Raw genomic sequence first — 21,878 nt, forward strand, 5'->3', positions numbered from 1 at the left:
AGAGGCATGTCACTTTTCCTAAACTTGCAAACCTTCAGGTTGTGAGCTGATAACCAAATGGTGTTAAAAGGATTTCAACCCTATCTGATTCCAGGAGGAAGGGAAAGGGAAGGGGCTGTTCTGACTCTGGAGTGTCAAGTGTGTGAATATTCCAAATCTAATAGCTGAGGCTTGGTTCAGTTGTTCTCACCTGACTCTCTGGAAGGACCCACCTAGATCCCCCAGGCTGCTCCCGGGCCGGGGTGGTCTGGACAGGAGACCCACCCCTTCCACTGACACCTGTCTCTGTTAATGGAATTGGTAGAAGGCATGTTTTGGAGGGACTGGGTGCTATTAGGCTCCTGAGTCACTGCATTTTGGCCCTGTAAGGACAGCCCAGGGTCTGCTACAGGGCCTCCTTTGAATTTGACAGTGCTTGGTGAGATCTAGCAATAAATACCTTGGGTAAGTCTGGAGTGGTGGTTTCTTACACAGTGTACCTTCCCAATGACTGGCTGGGGTTGTACCAAAAATGAATGGACAGATAGTGCCACTAGGACCTCTGATCCCTTGCTCATGGTAGACTCATTTGAACATTCCTTTAGCCACGACTCTGCACCCCCAAATGAAAACATATTGAATTTACATTCACTGATCATTTTACACTGGACCACTGCCTCCATCGACTATGCCAGTCCCAGCAGCTAGATTATATTCCATGTGCTGGTCCTGTCTTCCTCCACTCCTCCCCGCTGCCTCTTGCATCCACAGTTCATGCTTCAACCAGACCATCCCTGTCAGGGGACAGGAATTTACAGGCAGTTTGCAAAGAGCATCTTCTTCAGTCCGAGACTCATTGCAGTTTCTTTTCAGTCACCATATTCCTGAACAGGCTTGGAAACTTGACTTAACCTTGCTGGGCCCTCTTATTTCTTCAGCTCTTCAAGGAGTATGGTAAAAGCAAGATCCAACGATGTGCTGCAGAGGGAGGCTCTCTGCCTATTGAAAAGTACCATGTCCACCAGGGGCCTGCTGTAAATATTTCTGCTACTTCCTCTGGGGGAGATGATGGCTTAATGACAACTTTAATGGATTCTAAAGAGGAAGGCATCCTCTCTGCTCTCTGTTCATGATAAGGGGTGGGGCATAGGCCATGCTAAGGTCAGGTCAGGCTGGAGCTGCTGAAACGTACCAAGGTGACTCACTTCCCTGATAACACTGCTGAGAAAAATGCAGGCTTCTTCTTGCCCTTCCTGTATCTGGGACACACCTCTTAGGATAGAAGATATTTGGCACCTGGGAAGAAATGTCAAGTCAGGTCAGGAAGAACTGGCTCTGAGTCTGGGCTTTTCGTTTTGAGTTCAGAAAGAGTTGGGTAAAAACTAAATACATAAATAACCTGTGCTTTGGCTCTGAGTAGCCTCTGAGCCTGAGTTTATAGTCAGTGTGACCTTGGGCAAGTTTCTCATGTTCTCTGGGCCTAATTCCTCCTCTTTGAAATTTCCATAATAATATCTGCATCCTGGGGTTGCTTGGAGAAATTTCAATGAGTTCTTAAGTGTAGGAGATGATTAATAACATCCATTTCTGTCATTTTCCTGCGGTATAAACTATGTCAGGAAGCTGGTTTATTTTGCTTGTTTGTATTTTCTCTTTTACTGTAATGAATGTTTTATTTTTATTAAAATCCAATGGGTTTAATTCTGTAAAAGGCTGACTGCATGAAGAATGCATGAAAAAACTGAGGATAAGAAGGGTTTATGTGACCATCTCCAACAAGCTGGCTGCTCAGGGGCAGAAGTAAAACTGAACTCCAGCCACTCCTCTGGGGGCAGGTACAGTGGTTCTCTTAGGTGCTACCCTCAACTCTGCCCTTTCCTCTTTTTAAGTTCAACACTTGGGAGCTTACTTTTTCTTTCACATTCAGGACTCCAAATTTAGAGTTGATTTTGAAACATACACATATTTATGTCTCAGTGCATATGGAATATATGTCTATAATGCCAATGTGTCTTTCAGGAAGTAAGCAGACTTTCAGACTAAGCAAAAGACTACCACCCTTTTAGTCAGCCTTTCACAGAACCGACTGGATGAAGACACACATAGATTTCGCAGTTTCTCTTTTCTATTCTAATTGGCTTTCTGGAGGCCAGCTGCCACCTGGGGCAAAGTATCCTGGTCCAAGATCATTCTGAAGGCCAAGGGTTTAATCCTCTTTATTATAACTGCTGAGATCAGAAGCATGTGCAAATATTCTTTGAGGTCAAGATGGATCCCAAGAGACCTCTAGCCAGTCACTAACTGCTTCTCCATCCTGAATATTGCTTTGTTTACTTGAAGTTTACACGTGGGAATGGGTAAAACTCTGACCTCCAAAAATGACAAGGAATCGCCGAGGAGATAAATCTTACATTCCAAGTAAAAATAAATCTGATGATCACAATGAGACATTAAAAATTAAAAAGAGCAATGCAGAAAGGAGAGGGGAGAGAGAGGATTATAATAGCCATGAAAAACATGTTTTTTTAAGTAACAAAAGAATTTAGATTTTGCAATGATTGCAACACAGACAGCTATTTTGAGTTGGGGGCAAGTTAATTATATTCAAAAAAAGATAGCGTCTCCAGAAAAAATCTTTTTTTTTTTTCAGTGAAATAGTTTAGTTCCTTCATATAGAGACATATTACACAATGTTAACAACCATGAAAAACAATACAAAATGCCCTCCATTTAACAAGTAGAAAAATATAACTAGTATATATGGCAATTGTGAATCTAATACTGTACAGAAGTACTTTATGGATTTTACAAATAAATTATACCTTAAATGCTTTTTTAAAATTCTTTTTCCCCTCAGATGTACACCAGAACTTACAGTAGGAAAGTTTCTGAGCTTAGCTTATTGCAAATCAGTGCCAGTCAAATGTTCTGCCAACAAGCTCGAAGAATTTCTTATTTGGCTCATGAAAATATTCGTGCAGTTTATTGAGTAGTTTGGGATCGACTTGGGGGTGCGCCCGGCCTTTGGACTCATGTAAGCAGCGGTCCCGGCCGCTGTCCCGCAGGCAGTAAAAGCCCTTGGTTTTGTTAAAGTAGAAGTTCGAAGCATTGATCTGCGGCGACAGCTTTAGGAACCTCTCGACCTTTTGGATCTCAGGGAAAGGGTCCCTGATGAGGCGGTCGCCGTCCACAATGTGGATGTGGCGCAGCGGGAAGAAGCGCAGCCAGTTCTGCATGTGCACGTGGTAGAGGCTGCGGTTGAGGGCCTTGTAGTCCACATTGAGCCTGCCGTCGCGCACCAGGAACTCCTCGATGGACGGGTAGGGCTTGCGCTTCTGCATGTGGTTGTAGAACACTTGGGTGTAGTCAGATAGCACGCGCTCCGACGGGTCTCGCAGGATGAGCAGCAGCCGGATGGACGGGTTCATGCTGTAGACTCGCTCAGGCACTTTGGGCGACGTGAAATACGCGGGGGTCTTCTCCACTGTGAGCTGGTGTGGCCAGGAGAAGGGCATCTGGCTGAGGTACCAGCCCAAGCCGTGGCTGTAATGCTCCTCCCAGTCGAAGAAGTGGACCTCGTTCTCCGCGGCCGCCACGTCGGGGTGCAGGCTGAGCATCTCCAGCAGTGCGCGCGTGCCGCCCTTGCGCACGCCGATGATGATGGTCTGCGGCAACTGCTGGGCAGAGCCGTTTGGGGCCACGCCATCGCGGACGTCATCCTGGAGGGTCCCCGCTTTCCGCAGAAGCTCCTGCTGGCCTAGCTCGGCGGGGCGGGAAGGCACTAGCTGGGGCTGGGCCACCAGCAGCACCGCGCCCAGGAGCAGCGCGGCCATGCTGGACACCACGGTGGCTTCACTGGGCCGCGCGCCGCTGGGTCATGAAGTGCCGCAGCAGGGAAGCTTCCTAGTCAGTGGCACATGGGCGTTTCAGGCCTTCAATTACTAGGGAACAAAAAGGGAAGATATTAACATATAACAAATAGAGGGATAATTCAACTAACAACTCTGTAGCCACTCTGTAGTGAGGCCTATATTCACCTCCCCAGGACTCTCCGTTTCTTATCCTATACAGGAGCCGATGGCAAACATTTTCTGCAAAAGTCCAGAGAATAAGTATTTTAGGCTTTAGGGGACATACTTTCTGCCAACTCCAACTCCAACCGCGCTGTTATAGATGAAATGCAGCCATAGACAACACACAAGGGAATGGGTGTGGTTGTGTTCCAAGAACACTCTGTTTATGGGCACTGAGTGAATTTCATATAATTTTCACGTGTCATTAAATATTATTTTCCTTTTTACTATTGTTATTTTTTGCAATCATTTATATGTTTAGCTGGCTGCATACAACCAGGCCAGGTTTGCCTCCCTAGTCAGAGCATGCTAACCCTTGCTATAAAGGAAAGGGTTGGGAAGACCCTTTGGAACTCAGCAAAAATCAATAAAATATCTACTACTCACCAGTCCCTGGCAAAGGGGCAGGTGATACAGAAGCAGGCTTTGTTCCTGCTCCCACTCTTCCAGCCAGGGGCTCCTAATCTAACAGAGCATGTGAATTATATGAAAGATTGCATGATTAGTCCCAATTCTTCACCTTGTGTCCAACTCTTGAATTGGCCTTGCCACTAGCATATGAGCAGATGTGACAACGTATCAGTCCCCAGCCTGGCTGCAAGAGGCCTTGTGTGTTTTTGCTCACCCTCTTTCACTCTTGGCTTTGCCATGAGAAGAATATGCCCTGGCTAGCCCATGGTCCCAGAGGGAGGATGAAAGACACACAGAGCCATCCCAGCTCATGAGTGAAGATGCATGATTGTGGTTTTAAGCCCCTGAGTTTTGGAGTGGTTTGTATTGCAGCGGGAAATTGGCAAAAGTTAATTGATGCAGCCTGACTGTAGGCATCAGGGAGATATATGTTATGATTGTAATTTTGGTAGGGTACTATGAAGACACATGTTCATTCATTTTGCCTAAAATAATTGGGGATGGTTTCACAGTGGAGGAAACATTTGAAATAGGCCTGGAGGGATAAGCAAGTGAAATTACTACAAAGTGCAAAAAAGCCTTCATTTGTACAAAGCTTTACTGTTGATAATGTGGTCTCATACTATGTTCAGCTATTGTCACTACACCCCTACACTGTAAGGTAGGAAGGCAAGGCAGATGTCACCGCCATTTTTTTTTGATGGAGTTTTGCTCTTGTTGCTCAGGCTGGAGTGCAATGGTGTGATCTCAGCTCACCGCAACCTCCGCCTCCCCGGTTCAAGTGATTCTCCTGCCTCAGTCTCCCGAGTAGCTGAGATTACAGGCATGTGCCACCACGCCCAGCTAATTTTGTATTTTTAATAGAGATGGGCTTTCTCTATGTTGGTCAGGCTGGTCTCAAAATCCCACCCTCAGGTGATCTGCCTGCCTCGGCCTCCCAAAGTGCTGGGATTACAGGCATGAGCCACCGCGCCTGGCCTGTCACCACCATTTTATAGAGGGTAGTCTTGTCTAAGGACACAATTCTATTAGTCTATTTCAAAATTTAGAGCCCAAATTGAAAACTCTAAACTCAGTGTTCTTTATCCACAAACCACATCTTTTCCACAAAACTTCTCCTCTTTACCTATTTAAGATTTATAACATTTAGGCAGTAAAGGACACAGGAACTGCTGGCCTAGATGCTGTGGGGTTCCACAAGACAGCAGTCCAGGGTTTATGTTTTCAAGGAGCTGATACTCATCAGTCTGTGTTTCACGCTATCCCCTAAAGAGGAGATTAGTTGCTTTCACATGAGTCATCTCTGTTAAAACACATTAAGGGAAGCGTAAGAGACAGGCCTCGCTTGGGGACTGAGGGATTTACAAAGCTAGTAAAAATATTCTCCATCAAGAGGACTCATCATCTTTTGTACGGTAGTTTCAAAATTTACTTCATTAGTTTAAAACTTGTCCAGAATGAATAAAGGAAGAACAAATTCCAGGACATCCATTTTTATGATCAACCACCTAATCTACCTTTCTCAGATATTGTTATCTTCTTTGAAAAACATATTAAAGAGCAAGTAATCAAATAGATGGAAGGTTTTAGAGAACCACAGTGCACTGGAGAAGGGACCTGAGAGATCAGTGATGTAACTCTTTAAGAAAAAATCAAGAATGCTTTAGAAAGCATAGCCAAGAACGATGAGGTTTCAGGTTGGTTCTACCGATTGGTGAACTCAATTTAACAAGCCAATTTTTTTAGTCAACTGATGGTTTCAGGGTGTTTCAGCTGAATTTCATTTCCTTCTCAAGTCACCTATGTGGTTCGACCAAATGTACCAATTGTGCTTGGCTCTTACATGTTTGAGATGTGAGAATGTATGCAATTGTATGTGCATGCTTGAGTGTGTCTGTATGTGTATGCATGCATGTGTGTGTGTGTGTGCAGGTATAACAGGTAGGTCAAGTGAGAGAGGGACTAACTACTACCCTTTAGAGAGCTATACTGTGTGTTGGTCACTGCTATCACCATCTTATAGTTCCATGTTCAGACTCAGGGAACAACACATTCATATTATTTGATACCTAAGTGTAGAGACAGAGGCCAGATCTGAAATTCATATTATCTGACTGTTTTTGCTCCTTCCACTCTAACCTGAGGCATCCTGGTTAGTGTAGTGTACATCTGAGGTTTCTTTCCTGAAGGGGAATTACCAGCAGACAGTAGAGAAGAAACTAAATACAGTTTGTCCTTTATGAAAGAAAATAACAACAACGTTTTGGGAAGTTAAGTAGCTTATAAGCTCCTTGTTTGTATTTTAATCCTTTCTAAAAATGTATTTACTTGTGTCTAGACCTTTTTCATTCAAAAATATTTGAGGCTAATAGAGAAAGAAATTAGCTAATGTCTTATATACACATATGCAAGTATATACGCACACATATACATACACACATACTATATATAGCATATATATCATGTGTATACCCCATGTGTATCTTTTATGTGTATATGTAAAAATGTGTATAAGTACATATGTGTTTGTGTGTGTAAATGTATGCACACATATATTCATATCTAAATATAGTATAACCTGTTTTATATTACATACACACTGTGGGCATTGGGAGCCAACTTCCTCTTGTGGTTTTGTAATTTGGACTTCCCAGTGGCACAGAAAGGATTTCTGGTCCTTGTTGTAACACTCTCAGAAACAAAAAGATTCCCAAGCTCAGGTGAACCTGTAAGCCATTCCTGTGTGCCACCTTGATCTTGACAATGAAGTTATAAACATCAGGGAAGAAGGGAGTCACTTAGTCCCTGCCTTTCACACCCCAAGATGACTTGCCCAGTGTCACATAGTAAATCTGTTCCTAGGACTTTTGGCTCCAGAAGTCCAGTTCTGTAGTCTAGTTGCTGTTACTACTGTCTTCCGAGTAAGTGGTTGTAATGTAAAATAATGACAATATTTTTGGGATTCCATAGAAGAAAAACCCAACAAAATCTACCCAGCAATGACAACTCCCTGGCCACCAACTTCCAGTGTCAGCTGACACACAGGATATGTGCAGTACAGGGTCAAACTTGCTCATTTGTTCTGTTCAGTAGAAGGGTCCAAATGAATTGCACAGGCCCTGGAGTCAGGATTCCTGTCTCTAGTGTGGACCTTGGTCAAAGTGACTTAACCTCTCTTAGCTTCAGTTTCCTCATCTGTAAAATGGTAATAATTCCACCTGCTTCAAATGATTACTTGGAGACTGAAATGAAACAATGTGTGTCAGGACTGTCCAATACAAAGATATTGTGTATAACATATGCATTCAGACATTTTAAAACATATATTCTACATAGCTTAATAGATCTAAAGTGTTATCACTCTAACCTATAATCACTATATAATTTTTCTTTTTTGAGTCTTCCCCTGTCACCCAGGCTGGAGTGCAGTGGCATGATCTCAGCTCACTGTGACCTCTGCAATCTGGGTTCAAGTAGTTCTTGTGCCTCAGCCTCCCAAGTAGCTGGGACCACAGGTGTGTGCCACCACAGCTGGCTAATTTTTGTATTATAATTTTAGTAGAGATGGGGTTTCGCCATGTTGGTCAGACTGGTCTCGAACTCCTGACCTCAAGTGATCCACCTGTTTCGGTCTCCCAAAGTGCTTGGATTCCAGGTGTGAGCCACCATACCTGGCCTAATCACTATATAAAATTAATGAAATATTTTGCATTTTTTTCTACCCAGTCTTCAAAATCCAAGTGCGTATATATTTTCCGTGTAGCACATCTCAAGGACACATATGGCTGGTGGCAATTGAGTTAGAGAGCACAGAGATAGATAGCACTGGGCATGTTTGCAATTCTTAATCTGAGAAGTCTTTAAGTGTGGAACACACTCTCCTGAAAGCAAGATTCTCTACGCGCTCACAGATTAGGAGCTTCCCGAACAGGAGAAGAACCAGGAAGGCAGGTTTGAACTTGCAGGCAGCACAAAGGCAAATTCAATCTTCTCCCTCAAGAAACAAACCAGGTAAAAGTAAACAAATGGGACCTTTTGACAGTTGAAGCACTTGGCTGATGTGGGCATGGATACAGAATTCTCTATAGCACCTGGAGCTGAGGCCACATCCTTGGCAAAAGCAATGATTGCAGCTCCCATCTGCAGCAATTGCTACTGAGCAGGCACTAGACTGGCAACTTTCCACACAGGGCTTGCTGTAATCCTCACTTCAAGTCCTCAAGGTAAGTGATGTTTTTATTTTAAAAAGTGAGGTTCAGAGAAATGAAGTCTTGTGTCTAGAAAGTTAGAGGAGGTGAAAGGATTCAAACTCAGTCTAAACAGACAAAGCCAGGAACTTCACTGTCACTTTCACTTTTCTTGGCAATGTCTGGAGTTAGTGAGCAAGTTGTTAATGAACTTGGCTCTACTTCTTTGGTCCTGTTGAATAGTTGTGCCTTGCACCAATTCTTTGATGAAGGACAGAATTTCTGTGAAGGCCCAGACTTGCTAAGATGGGCAAAATGAACCTCCGATGGGTTAATAGGTCCCAAAGGGAGACCCAGCTACCCCTCCATTTACTTCCCTTTATCAGGGAGGCTGTTTTCTGGGTGTTATGGTGAAAACCCAAGGCCTGAGTTTCATGAATTGAAAAGATTAAGGTCCTTCCTATCAGCAACAGTAAGCTTCCTCGAGTCCCACTGTGAAGACAGTAGCCACATGCCAGGCATGGGAAACCCAAGGGAGATTCCACAGAATCTTCCAGATGGAGGCTTCCCTTGCACTTGGAATTAAATCTAAACTCCTTTCCAAGGAGGCCTTTCCTGCAAATGGAGGTCTTGCCTTGCTCTACTCTGTCCCCTCGGGCCTGGCATGATTTCTGGTATATAGCACATACTAGACATTTTGTTTGCTGAATGAACTTGTCAAATGCAGTAGACAGGCAAATAGCTGGAAGGTACTGGGAACATATTTTAACACAGTAGGAAGAGAAACTTTAAGGGTTTGAAACTTCTGTCTCTAGAGAGTCAAGCAGAAACCAGATGTTGAAAGGGGGACTCAGCATTTCTAATCGTGATTGGGCGACATCACCTGAGAGCCTAGAAAATATTTGGATTAAAAAAGGAGGGGAAGCAATGAAATAACCCTTCAAAAATATTTTCATTTTCTCCTTATGTCTCCTTATTACATAATTCACATCATGACCTAGATTTCAAATGTAATTAACTGTAATATATTCTCTCAGTCCCACTACTGGAACATATTCATAGATGAAATGAAATAACTAGGATATTTCACAAGAGGTACATTTAATGAATCTGGAACAGCGATGCCTGCCATCTGTCTGTCTGCAGGACACCTTCACAGCCCCTCAACGAGAGAGGGTGACACACTGTCACAGGCAGGAATCTCCTCTAGGGTAGCAGGGATGATCAAAGCTTACAACCACAATTCACTTATGGGATTTAACAAAAGGGTTAGAAGGAAAGAGATTACCTGCTGAGCACTCACTGGGTGCCAGGTGGTAAGCACTTGAGTATAAATTATTTCTTCTAATACTTGCAACAATACAAGAGGTGGTTGTTCTCATTTTATTTTATATTTTTAAGCAATAAAAAGGTGGTGGGGAGTAGTAGATGAGCAAAGAATCTTTTGCAATCAGGTAAATCCAAGCTAGAATTCTTACTGCTAACTGACCTCAGTAAATGTCTAACCTCTCTGGGTCTCCACATTCCCCTCTGCAAATATGAGCTTAAATCTACTTGATAGGGGTGTCATCATAATTAAATAAGATGACCCATGCCAAATACACGGCACAGTGTCTGGCACACAGTTATTCAACAAATGTTAATGGCCTGCCTTTCATATTCATATCTGCCATGACAGAAATGGATACATGCTGTTAAGGTTAAATGACCTCCTCAAGGTCACAGAACCAGGAAATATCAAAACTAAAATATGCCACTGGCCATCCTCAAAGCCCACAGTGTGCTTTTGTCCCCTTTGAATGGTGATGCTTCCCCTTGGGCAGTGGGGAGTGCATTCCAGGCAAGGGAGAGCTTACTTAAAACCACAATGAGATAGAAGAAGTGTGAGATTTATTATACTGTTATGCGAGAACTGCTTCTTTCCAAGAATCCCATGGTGTTGAGTGATTTAATTTTCTGGAACGTACTGAAACATGAGAAAGACAGGTTGAACAACAGAACTGTCATTTTTTTTTTTTTTAATCTACCAAACTTCTGGGCAATCAAAAGTATAAGATTATTTTTTCATTGTTAAGAACGAAACATGTCTTCACTTTCATCTTTGCACAGCTACGGAAGAGCACCTCACAGTGGTGTCAGATTTTCATCCTTGGCAGGTCATTTTGGAAACAATGAAATTGGAAATACGTTTAGTTTGTGCCTGTCAGTCTATGAGAGGACAGTGATATTTCAAGACCTACATAAATATTTATTTTCTTGAAATTGCCTATACATGTCAATCTTCAACAAATGTTGACATTCACTTTTGTTTGGATTTCCTTATGGTAATTGCTGTGAGGTGGATCGGGGTGAAAAGAGTTTAGGGTAGAAAGGACCGTAAGTCAGGCCGCATAATGTTAATAAGCTTCCTTGGACCACATTTACTATGCAGTGGGGGATAAGTTAGAGTAATTGGCCCCACTTTTTCCTTGAAAAAGAGGAGGACTATTCGAATATCTCCTCCTCTAGCCTTCTGTGCTTCCTTGAATCCTCTGCATGTCTGAGAGGTGCCATATTTACAAAAGTTTAACTGGATAATAAATTGAATTATCTGAAATTGAAGGAAGGAGATGCCTTGGCAAGCCAAGGAAGGCAGCTTCGTGTAGTCACTGGGATAAGGATTCCCATCTTGGTGTTATTTGTGAGCCTCTAAGTGCTCCTTGATAAAATGAGAATGATAAATGCAACCTGTCCCATAGGTAGTCTGAAGTCAACCCACACAACATTATTGTCCAGATCAGGTGAAGGATTATGGCCCAAGGATCTGGATAAAAACTTCGCATGAGAGGTAACTAAAGATTTCCTCCTGGGAGGGACTTGTGGCTGCAAGTTACAGTCATCAGGCATAGTGCTTTCCAAACATGCATATGCACGCAAGTCACTTGGAAAGCCAGTTACAAATGCAGATTCTAATGCAAGAGGCCTGAGCAGAGGCCTGGGATTCTTCTGTATTCCTCATAAATTCCCAGAGGAGCTGATGTAACCCTCGATAGTCTTTGGAATGGCTAGGACCCTGTGAGCTTAGAATGTGGGTGCCAATTCAGATTCTGATACTCTTGGCCTGGGGCAGAGATGGGCAATGTCTTTTGTTTTTTATTTGTTTGTTTCCTACTGTTGTTGGGGTAGTATATTTTTAATTCCAGGACTGAAAACAATTGTGGTAGACAAAATAGACAGGGATTATTTTGGCTGCTGAGTTTGTATTTTGGGAGGCGGGAGATGGAGGAAAGATGCTAGGAATTAACAGGATTTAGAGCCAAAAACCCAGTCTCAAATCTTAGCTCTGTAACTTGAAATCTGCAAGACAGCCCTGAAACTCAGAGCTTGAGATTGAATGTCTTGGCCCTACATATTTACTGTGAGGATTAAATAAAAAAGTACATGTGGCATGCTTAGGGCATTGCCATACTGACTGGCCTGTGGTAAGCTCTCAAATCATGGTAGCTATTTTTGTCCCTTAAAAAAAAAATGTTGGGTGGTATAAATGGGATCCTGGGATGATAATTAGTCAAACACATTTGTTCATGATGCAAAGTACTGCAGTGACTCAACCAGACAGAAGCTCAAAGAAGAAAGGACAGTGACACATAGAAATAATTTAGCTCTCTGTAGAAGGGCACGCAGTGGCTGTGGGTCCTTCATAAAGGGCTCCTGAATGAATGATGAGCAGCCAGGTGTGTGCAGTGGTGAGGCAGGCCCCAGTGAAGGAAGAGGAGAAGTTACTTCTCAACATGTTTAATCTGCATTGCTGTGCACAGAAGGCAGCAGTGACCTAAATAAATCCTTCATTAGAAGCAGAAACACACTGGCTCAGGCACTGCACAGCAGAGCTCCGTGACAGGAGGGCGGACAGACGGGGCTTCTCTTATTACTCAGTGCAACTGAGTGGAAGAGGAGCCCCATAGCAGACAGGAGACAGGACCTGGGCTGCCTTGGGCCCACGGTGGGGTGCATGGCTTCAGCCCCTGTTCCAGGTATGACTGAGCCTCTGAGAGGTGCCATCTTAGCTGAAGAAGCTCCCCTGGCTGGGGTGGACAGTCATCTGTCACCCTGCAGATGGTGAGTACCCACAAATCTTTTATGTTAACCCAGAAGTGGTCAGGAAAGACACACAAGGCATCAGGCAAAATAGCCATGTGCCATCATCTTGTTCTGTCTTATCATTTTGCAGATAGAGAAACTGAGGTAAGCAGAGAACAAGAACCCCAAGGTCAGGCCTGCAGGGACTGAACTGACTCAGAAACATGGGTCTCCCAATTTGCATCTTACTAACCTCCAGACACATGGAAATCTGTCCTTTTTTGTTTGGGTAAGGAAGATTGGAATAATTCACAGCTGAAAATAAATTTATACAAACCAAAGTAAATTGTTTCCCCTGAAACAATTTGGACAAACAGGGAGAGATGATTTGTCTCATTTCTTGAGCCAGGTTGTTATGGACTGAATGTTTTTGTCCTCCCCAAATTCATAGGTTGAGACCCTAACCCTCAGTGTGATGGTATTTGGAGGTGGGGGCTTTAGATGATCAGATTTCCATAAGGTTGTAAGGGTGGGGCTCCATTCTGACAAGATTGGTGTCCTTATAAGAAGAGGAAGATAAAACAGAGCTCACTCTGTCTCTCTCTCTCATTCTCTCCACCATGTGAAGGCACAGGCAAAATGTGGCCCTCTGCGAGCAAGGAATGGGGTTTCATGAAGAACCCCTTCTGCTGACACCTTGATCTTGAACTTCCAGCCTCCAGAGCTGTGAGAAATAAATATCTATTGTTTAAACCATCCATTGCAAGGTATTTCATGATAGCAGCCCTAGCTGACTAGTACATGGTCCTCAGAATAATTAGTAAAGCAAAACTGTTTGGCTGGGACTTCCTCCACTGTGTGTATTTCCAGGGGCAGCACTCAGATGCTTCCAGGTTTAGGCAGGTGACATCTATGTATGAAGCCAGCTGGCTGGTGGGAGACGGTGGCAATCAGCTGTGTGTGTAGTTTGGCTAAAGAAGCAGGTGCTGCCAACTCTGGCAGATATTGTCAGAGACCAGGGACCAGAGTGGTCTGATCTTCTTATTTCTCAAAACTCAACTATGGATATTTATGTGAAAAGTGCTGATTTTTAGGAATCTCATAAATGGATATAAGTTGCCAAGTAAAGTGAAGAAAAGGAAAAAATAAAAATAAAAAAGACTGAATGGCAAGTCTGCAAAGAGCAATGCTTAAGGTCTATGCTTTGCCCATAGGTGATCACTCAAACTCTTACAAGACATCTACGATGTTTCTAAAATTGTACTGAGTCCCTGGGGACACTGAAATAATCCTGTCCCTGTCCTCAAGGAGCACCTTATAATGTGGAAGATGCACGTGGAAGGAATGAATGACTAGACCTCAGAGTAGACATAGATCCAGCCGTGGAAACTCAAGAGCCCAGAGGAAAGAGATGGGAGCTGGCAGAGGGTCAGGGAGGGCCTGGAAGGACCTCACAGCAAAGATCATGTTCGAACACAATCTTGGAGAAAACTTGGCCATTGCTCAGAAGAAAGTCCCACGGAAGCATTCATTCAGGGCAGTAGGAGAAAAAGCCAAATGGGGTACAAGGAAAACCTCAGCCTATGCTAAGATATGCTATGGGGAGCACAGGCCATGGCAGGTGCTGGTGTGGATGAGGCTACAGGACCCACAGCTTGAGAGGCTGCAGTGTTCTCTCTAGAAATTTAGAAAGAGGGTAGAGGAGGCTGGGAGCGGTGGCTTATGCCTGTAATCCCAGCACTTTTGGGAGGCCAAGGCGGGTAGAACATGAGGTCAAGAGTTCAAGACCAGCCTGTCAAACATGGTGAAACCCCGTCTCTACTAAAAATACAAAAATTAGCCAGGCGTGGTGGCACGCGCCTGTAATCCCAGCTACTCAGGAGGCTGAGGCAGGAGAATTGCTTGAACCTGGGAGGCAGAGTTTGCAGTGAGCCAAGAACACAGCATGGCACTCGAGCCTGGGCAACAGAGCGAGACTCCATCTCAAAAAATAAATAAATAAATAAATAAATAAGTAGAGGAAAAATAGCCCTGGCATTGGGATGAAGCATATAGTCTTGAACTTAAATCTCAGCAGTGTCACTTCACTATGTACAGGCTCTGACTTGAGAAAAGTTAATGGCGTAACTTGGAAACTTTTGTTCAGCTTTGGCCCAGGAACTTTTCACTATCTTTCTTTTTAGGTATGTGTGCTCTTGGTTTATCATGATCATTTGAAAACAAACATTTAAGAGAGTGCTTAGTATTGCCAGGCACCATGAAAAACACCAGGGGTAGAGCAATGACAAAGCGGCATCCATGCCTGAAAGAGCTCAAGGGGAAAACTGGCATAGAAATAATATGAGTAGTATGCCCTAGTGGGTTTTGATTTTATATTGAAAAAACTGTTGCACTTCATATGATAGCACTAAATAAAGCAATAGTACATGGTTCTTTCCTCTGGCCCACATACATATACACACCACTGTGATTTCCATCTGTCCCTTACTTGAAATGTTTTTAAAGTGTCATTCAAGTTGAATATTTCATTATACTGATGCTTCAGGTTCTACAAGTAAATTAGTATCTCATTTGCCTCTAACTCAAGCTTTACTTTAAACAGGAGATGCTGTTTAATCATCTTGCTAATCTTGAAATATTTAAATGCCATGTAATCTATCCAGAGAAACAACACCTAGATCGTGCACACCACACAGCCCTCTCTGTAATCTCTTGTTATCTCTTATAATTACACTATCTTCAGATTAAATGCACTGGTGTATGTCAAGTTAATCCATCAGTGGCCTGGTCATTTGTTCTTTCTGAATGTTGATGCAAAATGATTTACATTTTATATTTTTAAAATGTTATTTATTATTACTTAAATAAAGTAATGTCAGAAGGAGAAGTTCAGGAATCATCAAGATGAATTACAGGAGCTCGGAGTCGGGAGGCTGGTGATTAAGGGCCTGGGTTTGAATCCTGGCTGCACCCATACTGGCTCCATATGACCAAGAGCAAGCCATGTGACCTCTATATGAATTTTCCCATCTGAAATATGGGGATGGTAACAGCACCAACCTCATGGGATTGTCGTGGGGATCAAAGGAGGTGTGACTGTGTGAACTGTTAAAGAGTGGGGCTGGCGTAGAAAACTCCCACCAAATTTCAATTTTTGTAACTGTCAGACTTCCATATCCCAATAGCTGATAAAGCTTCTATCCAGGTAATCAATAATTCGGACACATAAGATGCATATCCACAAAGTCTTCTTTGCTCGAAAGGGCCAAAGCACCAGGGTAAATAGGGTGCTGAACTGGGAGATAGGAGCTGGGGTCTAGTCCCTGGTTCTGTCTTGACTTCCATGTGATGGTCAGCAAGACACAGGGATACTCTAAGCCTTGTTTACAGAGTGAAACGATTGGGTCGTAAATTCTAAGATCGTATAAGATCAATCTAAAACATGAATGCTTTAGAGGATTGAGAAACATACGGGTTGATCATGCATGGCTCTCTTGGAATCCAAAATTTCAAGAGAATTTTCCAAGAGCTACGGAATCCAAAATTCCTAGCCAAAGTGATTACTGTTAAAAATTAACCACAAAGTTTTGTCACCAATGTGGGTATCTAACATTTTATAGGTTAAAGGTAGCACCATATATCAAACTTCTAAGCTGCTGAGGTCTTCTTGATGGGGAGGGGGAAGAATACAGCCTTTAGTGGAAAAGAGGCTGTTTCCTTGGATAGGGTCTCTCAAACTGCACTTGCTGCTCTGATTCCACTCAGATCATACTTAGCACTCATTCAATAAATATTCATTGAACCCAGGACCTGATTGAGAGGTGGATCAGTTAGACTGAGAAATAATCTATGAAGAATGCTTAACCATTACTAGAATGAAACAAGGCAAAGAAGAAAGCATTATACTCCTACGGACTGAATGTTTGTGTCCTTACAAAATTAATATGTTAAAATCAAATTCCCATCATGATGGTATTGGAGGTGGGGCCCCTAGGAGGTAAGTAGGTCATGAAGGTGAAGACTTCATGAATGGTATTAGCGCCCTTCTAAGAAGAGGCCAGAAATCTGGCTTATTTTCTTTCTGTCATGTGGGGTACAAGGAATTCAGCAGGGGCTGCAACCCAGAAGAGGGCTCTCACCAGAACCCAAGTATGCTGGCATCCTGACCTCAGACTTCCAGCCTGCAGAACTGTGAGAAGTCAGTTTCTGTTGTTCATAAGCCATCAGGCCTATGGTGCTTGGTCATAGTAGCCCTAATTAACTAAGATAAGTATTATATAAAAAGTTTATCAGTGACAATAAAGCATATCATTAGAAGAGAATCCTTCCAACCTGGGGCATGTGGTGGGATAAGATTTCCCTTATCCCCACACCAAACAGGCAGCTTAATCACCTTCTAGGCTGGAGGAAGGCAGTTTGCTCTAAGACTTCTGCTTGCTTAAATGAGATATGGACGATTGGGAGTGAGTAGAATTGCTTAGGAAAAGAGCCGAGGACTGAGAGCTGCCACAAGGGTCTGGTTTCCTGGTTTGTGCCACATATGACACTCAGCCTCTTCCTTAGCAAATGGAGAGGCAAACTTTGTAAAGTATCAGGGTGTGAGAGTATCCACAATTCAGAGTCAAGGCCTAAATAAATGTACGGTGCATCAGGCACTAAGAAATTAGAGACACAGTTGACACCCACCCTGTCTCTTCCCTCAAACAGCTTGGGACCATGCAGGGTATAGTGTGTGGAGAGGGAACAATAGGAGAGAAGGTACAAAACAAAACAAAAACAGCCATGATCACCTTAGGGTTAGGGCTGTGAGAGGGCTAAGGACAGGATGCTTGCGGAAGAGCACAGAGGCTCATCGATAATGGACTGAGAGATCTACATGAAAACCATTTTGGTCTTATTCATACGTTATGAGATAAGAAGAAGGATAGCAGAGCTACAGTTAGAAATAGATTGCTTTGTTTTTCAAAATTGAAAAAAAAACCATGTGAACATGAGTTATTGTCTGTTAATAACTGCATTCCTTCCTCTAAATCATAGTGAGAAAGAAGGAAAAACAAAGATATTGGCAGGAGAAATGAAGGACAAGCAGGAGGATGCATGAGATAGGCTTCTTTCCTTTCTTTTTTTAAAGCATAAAACACTGGATCTTCCTGGACAGTCTTCCATCCTAAGTACTAACCAGGCCTGACCATGCTTAGCTTCTGGAGTCAGGCACTTGCAGGGCGGTATAGCTGCAGGCAAGAGAGCCTTTGCTATGTTGCTCTTTATTCTGCCATGTTCGTTAGATTTGATGGGACCTTAGCAAGGTTCACTCATCAAGTCCTGGTTCCATCTCCTTTCAAGAGGGGCCTGTGGCATATAATTGTTGTGTCTCTCTCTGAGTGTGTGTGTGTGTATATACATATACACGCGTGTGTGATTGTTCCAATGATGAACTAAGTTTTCAAGACTTCCTGCTTCTCACAACCTTCTCAAGGTCATCAGCACATTAATGAAGGAAGCTATGCCTAGAGGTCCTGAAATGTTCTAGCCCATAGCATGCTACCATAAAGATGAGTTTTCAGAGGCGTCTAAAGAATAAAACTGACTGTGGCTGCCTTGGTGAAGTCAGTCCCATTGCTTTTCTACTTTAACAACCATATTTACTTCCCCACCCAGCTAGCGTGAACACTCAGGCCTGGCTTTGTATTCCAGATTGATATCAAATCTAAACCAACAGATTTCGTTAGTGTCCAACATGCCAAGGAAGATGAGTAGGCTTGGCCAAAGAACAGTAGTTCATGTTAAATAAGCTTTGGAAATTGTGTTGAGATTTCTGGATTGGTTTTTCACAGTTTTTCTTCAAATGCTTAGATTCATAGAGAGAGAGAATTTTAATACTGTGAGTCACTAAGTTGGAATCCAGGATTTCTTTCTACAATTATTATCCCCTTTCCTCACCCCCACAATGTAAGATTAGCAAATTCAGACACTGAAGAGGGTTAGATGTCATTTGCTCAGGTCACAGGTAACCAAGCCCAGAAATGTAAGAAGAAAATGAGGTCCCATCCCAAGGAACCCACTGTGTAAGGGGAAAGATGGATTTGGAAACAAACACTGCCAATCCAATGAGATGAAAGAAACTGTGGAATAGACATTATTTCATCAACATTAAGGAGGTTGGGATGAGGAAATTTGGAATATGCTTCATGGAGAAGGCACCTGAGGAAAGTTCAGGGGTCTGGTGAGGACAAAAACAAAGTTCAGCACTTTGAACTAATGTCCAGGCTAAAGTATGTAAATAGGGAAACAGAGAAATAAATGGACGGGGCAGAAAGATCAAAGCAATCATGTTTAAATTATCTTGGGTTTGCATTCTGGGTTAGTTACATGCCCTTGAAGAAGCTATTTTTCACTCTGGGCCTAATTTCCCTATCTTGAAGAAAGGGACCACTGCCTGTTTTCTTAGGTGGAATTAAGTAAAATATTATAGAAAAAACATTTTAGCCCACCTGACATATGATAGACTCACAATAAATAATTGCTCAATAGTATTCACTCAATCAATAATAGCTCAATGATATTAACTTGAAGAGAAAAGTGAAAGAAAAATATTAGTAATAACTTAGGTTTAACAACAACTATTTTTGTCTGCTTAAATAGTTGTCATAAGTAAAGAAAGAAACAACATTCTGAAAATTGATGAGTAAGAAAGAAACATTCTCCAGTGAAAGCAGAAAAATGCTGCTCTATTGATAGCTGTGCAGAGACAGATGACAAAGAAAAAGCAGAATAAAAAGCCTAAAGTGGCTCTTAATCTAGTGTTTTTAAAGGACAACTTATCATAAGATAATTAGCCTTTGTGCTGCCTTTAGCAGAGAACCTTAAGAACTAAAGCAAGAAAAAGGAGCAGGTGATGACAATCTTAAACCAAACACATGGGTTTGTCTAAATGAATAGGGCCCAGTGGTCTATGTCACCAAATGACCCGATGACAATGCAGAGAGAGTGCTTCTGCGGAAATGTGTGCAGCTAAGGAGACTTGTGTGGGGGTGAGAAGCCGACAGGAGCAGGCTGCTCCAGTACGCCTGGAAGTGTAAAAACATTCCTAGAACAGGTGCCTTCTTGGTTGGGGAAGGGCTGATGCACATAAGAACTCCCATGAGAGAGTTCAGGGAAGGGCAGAGTGCAGGTAGCATTGACCTTACCCAGGGGACATTTTCTCAGGTCACTTTAAACCCTTCGTGAGATGACAAAGGACAGCTGCCAATCTGAACTCAGGCAATCCGAACGAAAAGATCTGCCTCCCCTCAAAGACTGATAATTCTGTTTATCATAATGGTACTTTCACTTCCTAACGACCATGACCAAAGGCCCCTCCTTTCATCGCCCCTCACCACATAAATCTATATTTCACTCAGGGATCAAGGACTTATACTCTGGACTAGGCACGAGAGGTGTGAAGGGGCATGAAGGGGCATGACCGTGGTTCTGTCCTGCTCTCTGGGAGCTGTCTCCTGAGGGATGCAGCCAAGTCAATGAGCAATGACAACAGTGCCACCTGCACAATGTGGAGAGCTCCAGGAGGACTGAAGAGGTGGTGCCTCGTTCAGGGTATGCCAGGTTAGGCTGAGATCAACACCTACATCTCTGTCCCTCCTCCCTTTGGCTGTTTGTCCCATGAGGGTTGGTGGCAGACACTGCTCATTCGAGTCTCTCAGAGAGGCAGAAAGACGGAGCAGGTACTCTCCGGAGTAGTGCCAGTCACCAGGCTGGTGGGGAGGAGATCTGACACAAAGCATGGGCTGGCTCTTAAAGCTTCAGGCCAGGTGACCACACATCAGTTCCCCTTGCTTTTGCATGGCCCTGCTGAACTCCAACTAGGAAGGAAAGCATGTCCCATCAAGTGCCTGGAAGAGAGTGATCCAAGGCAAAAGGCACACATGCAGTGATTTACTATGGAGAGGGAGCAGTGTATTGGGACAGAGCTAGACAGCCCTTAAAGAATGATACAGTCTGAACCTGATAAGAAAAGGGAGAACGTACAAAAGTTCTACGCAGAGGAAACAGTATGCGTAGGGGTGTGAATGCTCACATTCCTGATTTATCTGGGAACAAAGGGTGGTCCTGAGGTCAGATTATGAGGTATGTATACAGAACAGAGAGTGGCTAATGATGAGGCTTAATAAATTAGAATGTGAGAGCCGTCCTGCAGAACTTGAATTTTGGTACTACTTTCATTATTTAAAAAAACAAAAACTGAAAGGAGAGCCAGCTTTCCAGCACCCAGTATGTGTATTAAACATTCTAAGTTAATCAAATGCATTATAATTAAAATAATCAGTAAGTGCATTATCATATTTAATCCTGGCTATTCTATGAAATGGAGGGCGTTATGTTCCATGGTTTTTCACTCCACAATTATTTCCTGGGTGACCACTGTCTGCCAGGCATTGGTTCAGATTAGAGACAGATTTTGGTGGGGGCGGCTCTAGACAAAGTCCCCATCCTCTTACAATTTTATCTATTAGACCAAATTAAATGTTAATAAATGAGTGTATGAAAAATACATAATTAAAAATCATGGAAGAATACCTGAAGTTTAGAGAGATTATTCACCTGCCCAAGGTGATATTGTGATGAAGTGATGTGGCTAGGACTTGATCTCTTCTTGCATCTAAAAGTCCTGCACTTAAACATTAATATTATGAGTAATGGAAATCCATGGAACATTCTGAATTATGGGACTGGGCAATAACCTAATTATATTCGTGTTTTACAAAGATTTCTCCATAGAGAAATATTGCAGATTGCAAATGGCTGTAAAAATGACAGAGCTGGGAAGGAAAAACAAAAGAGAAGCCAGAAAGATATCAGATTTGTATTTTAGCTGAAGACGGCAGTAAAAGACAAGTGATGAAGCTGAGCAGGATCAATCTCCAATTGTAATATACAAACAGAAGTGTAATTGTTGCCCAAAGGCAAGAGGGATCAATTCAGAGTTACCATATTCGATTCATTTTCCTCTTTCACTGCTTCAAATGTCTTTGTGCCTCAGTTTCCTATTCTGTAATGATTTTGCCTGTGAACCTGTGACCTAGTTTTTGGCCAAGAGGACACAAGGGGAAAATATTCTGGCATTTGAGAAAGATTTTCCTCTGTGATTAAAAGAGAGCCCCTCTCTTCTCAG

The 21,878-nt window shown here is 42.8% G+C and overlaps 1 protein-coding gene across 1 annotated transcript in view; it reads right to left on the reverse strand.

Annotated features, from left to right (window-relative positions):
• Positions 1–2,168: 2,168 nt before the first annotated feature.
• HS3ST1 (heparan sulfate-glucosamine 3-sulfotransferase 1) overlaps positions 2,169–21,878 on the reverse strand; it is a 30,733-nt gene continuing 11,023 nt past the window's right edge. The window contains exon 2 of the mRNA XM_001159187.7: positions 2,169–3,920. Within this exon, the coding sequence (XP_001159187.1) occupies positions 2,889–3,812 (924 nt within the window). The 5' untranslated portion in view covers positions 3,813–3,920 and the 3' untranslated portion in view covers positions 2,169–2,888. The remainder of the gene's footprint in view (positions 3,921–21,878) is intronic.

This window comes from Pan troglodytes, chromosome 3 (assembly GCF_028858775.2).
Source record: "Pan troglodytes isolate AG18354 chromosome 3, NHGRI_mPanTro3-v2.0_pri, whole genome shotgun sequence".
NCBI classification, from domain to species: Eukaryota; Metazoa; Chordata; class Mammalia; order Primates; family Hominidae; genus Pan; species Pan troglodytes.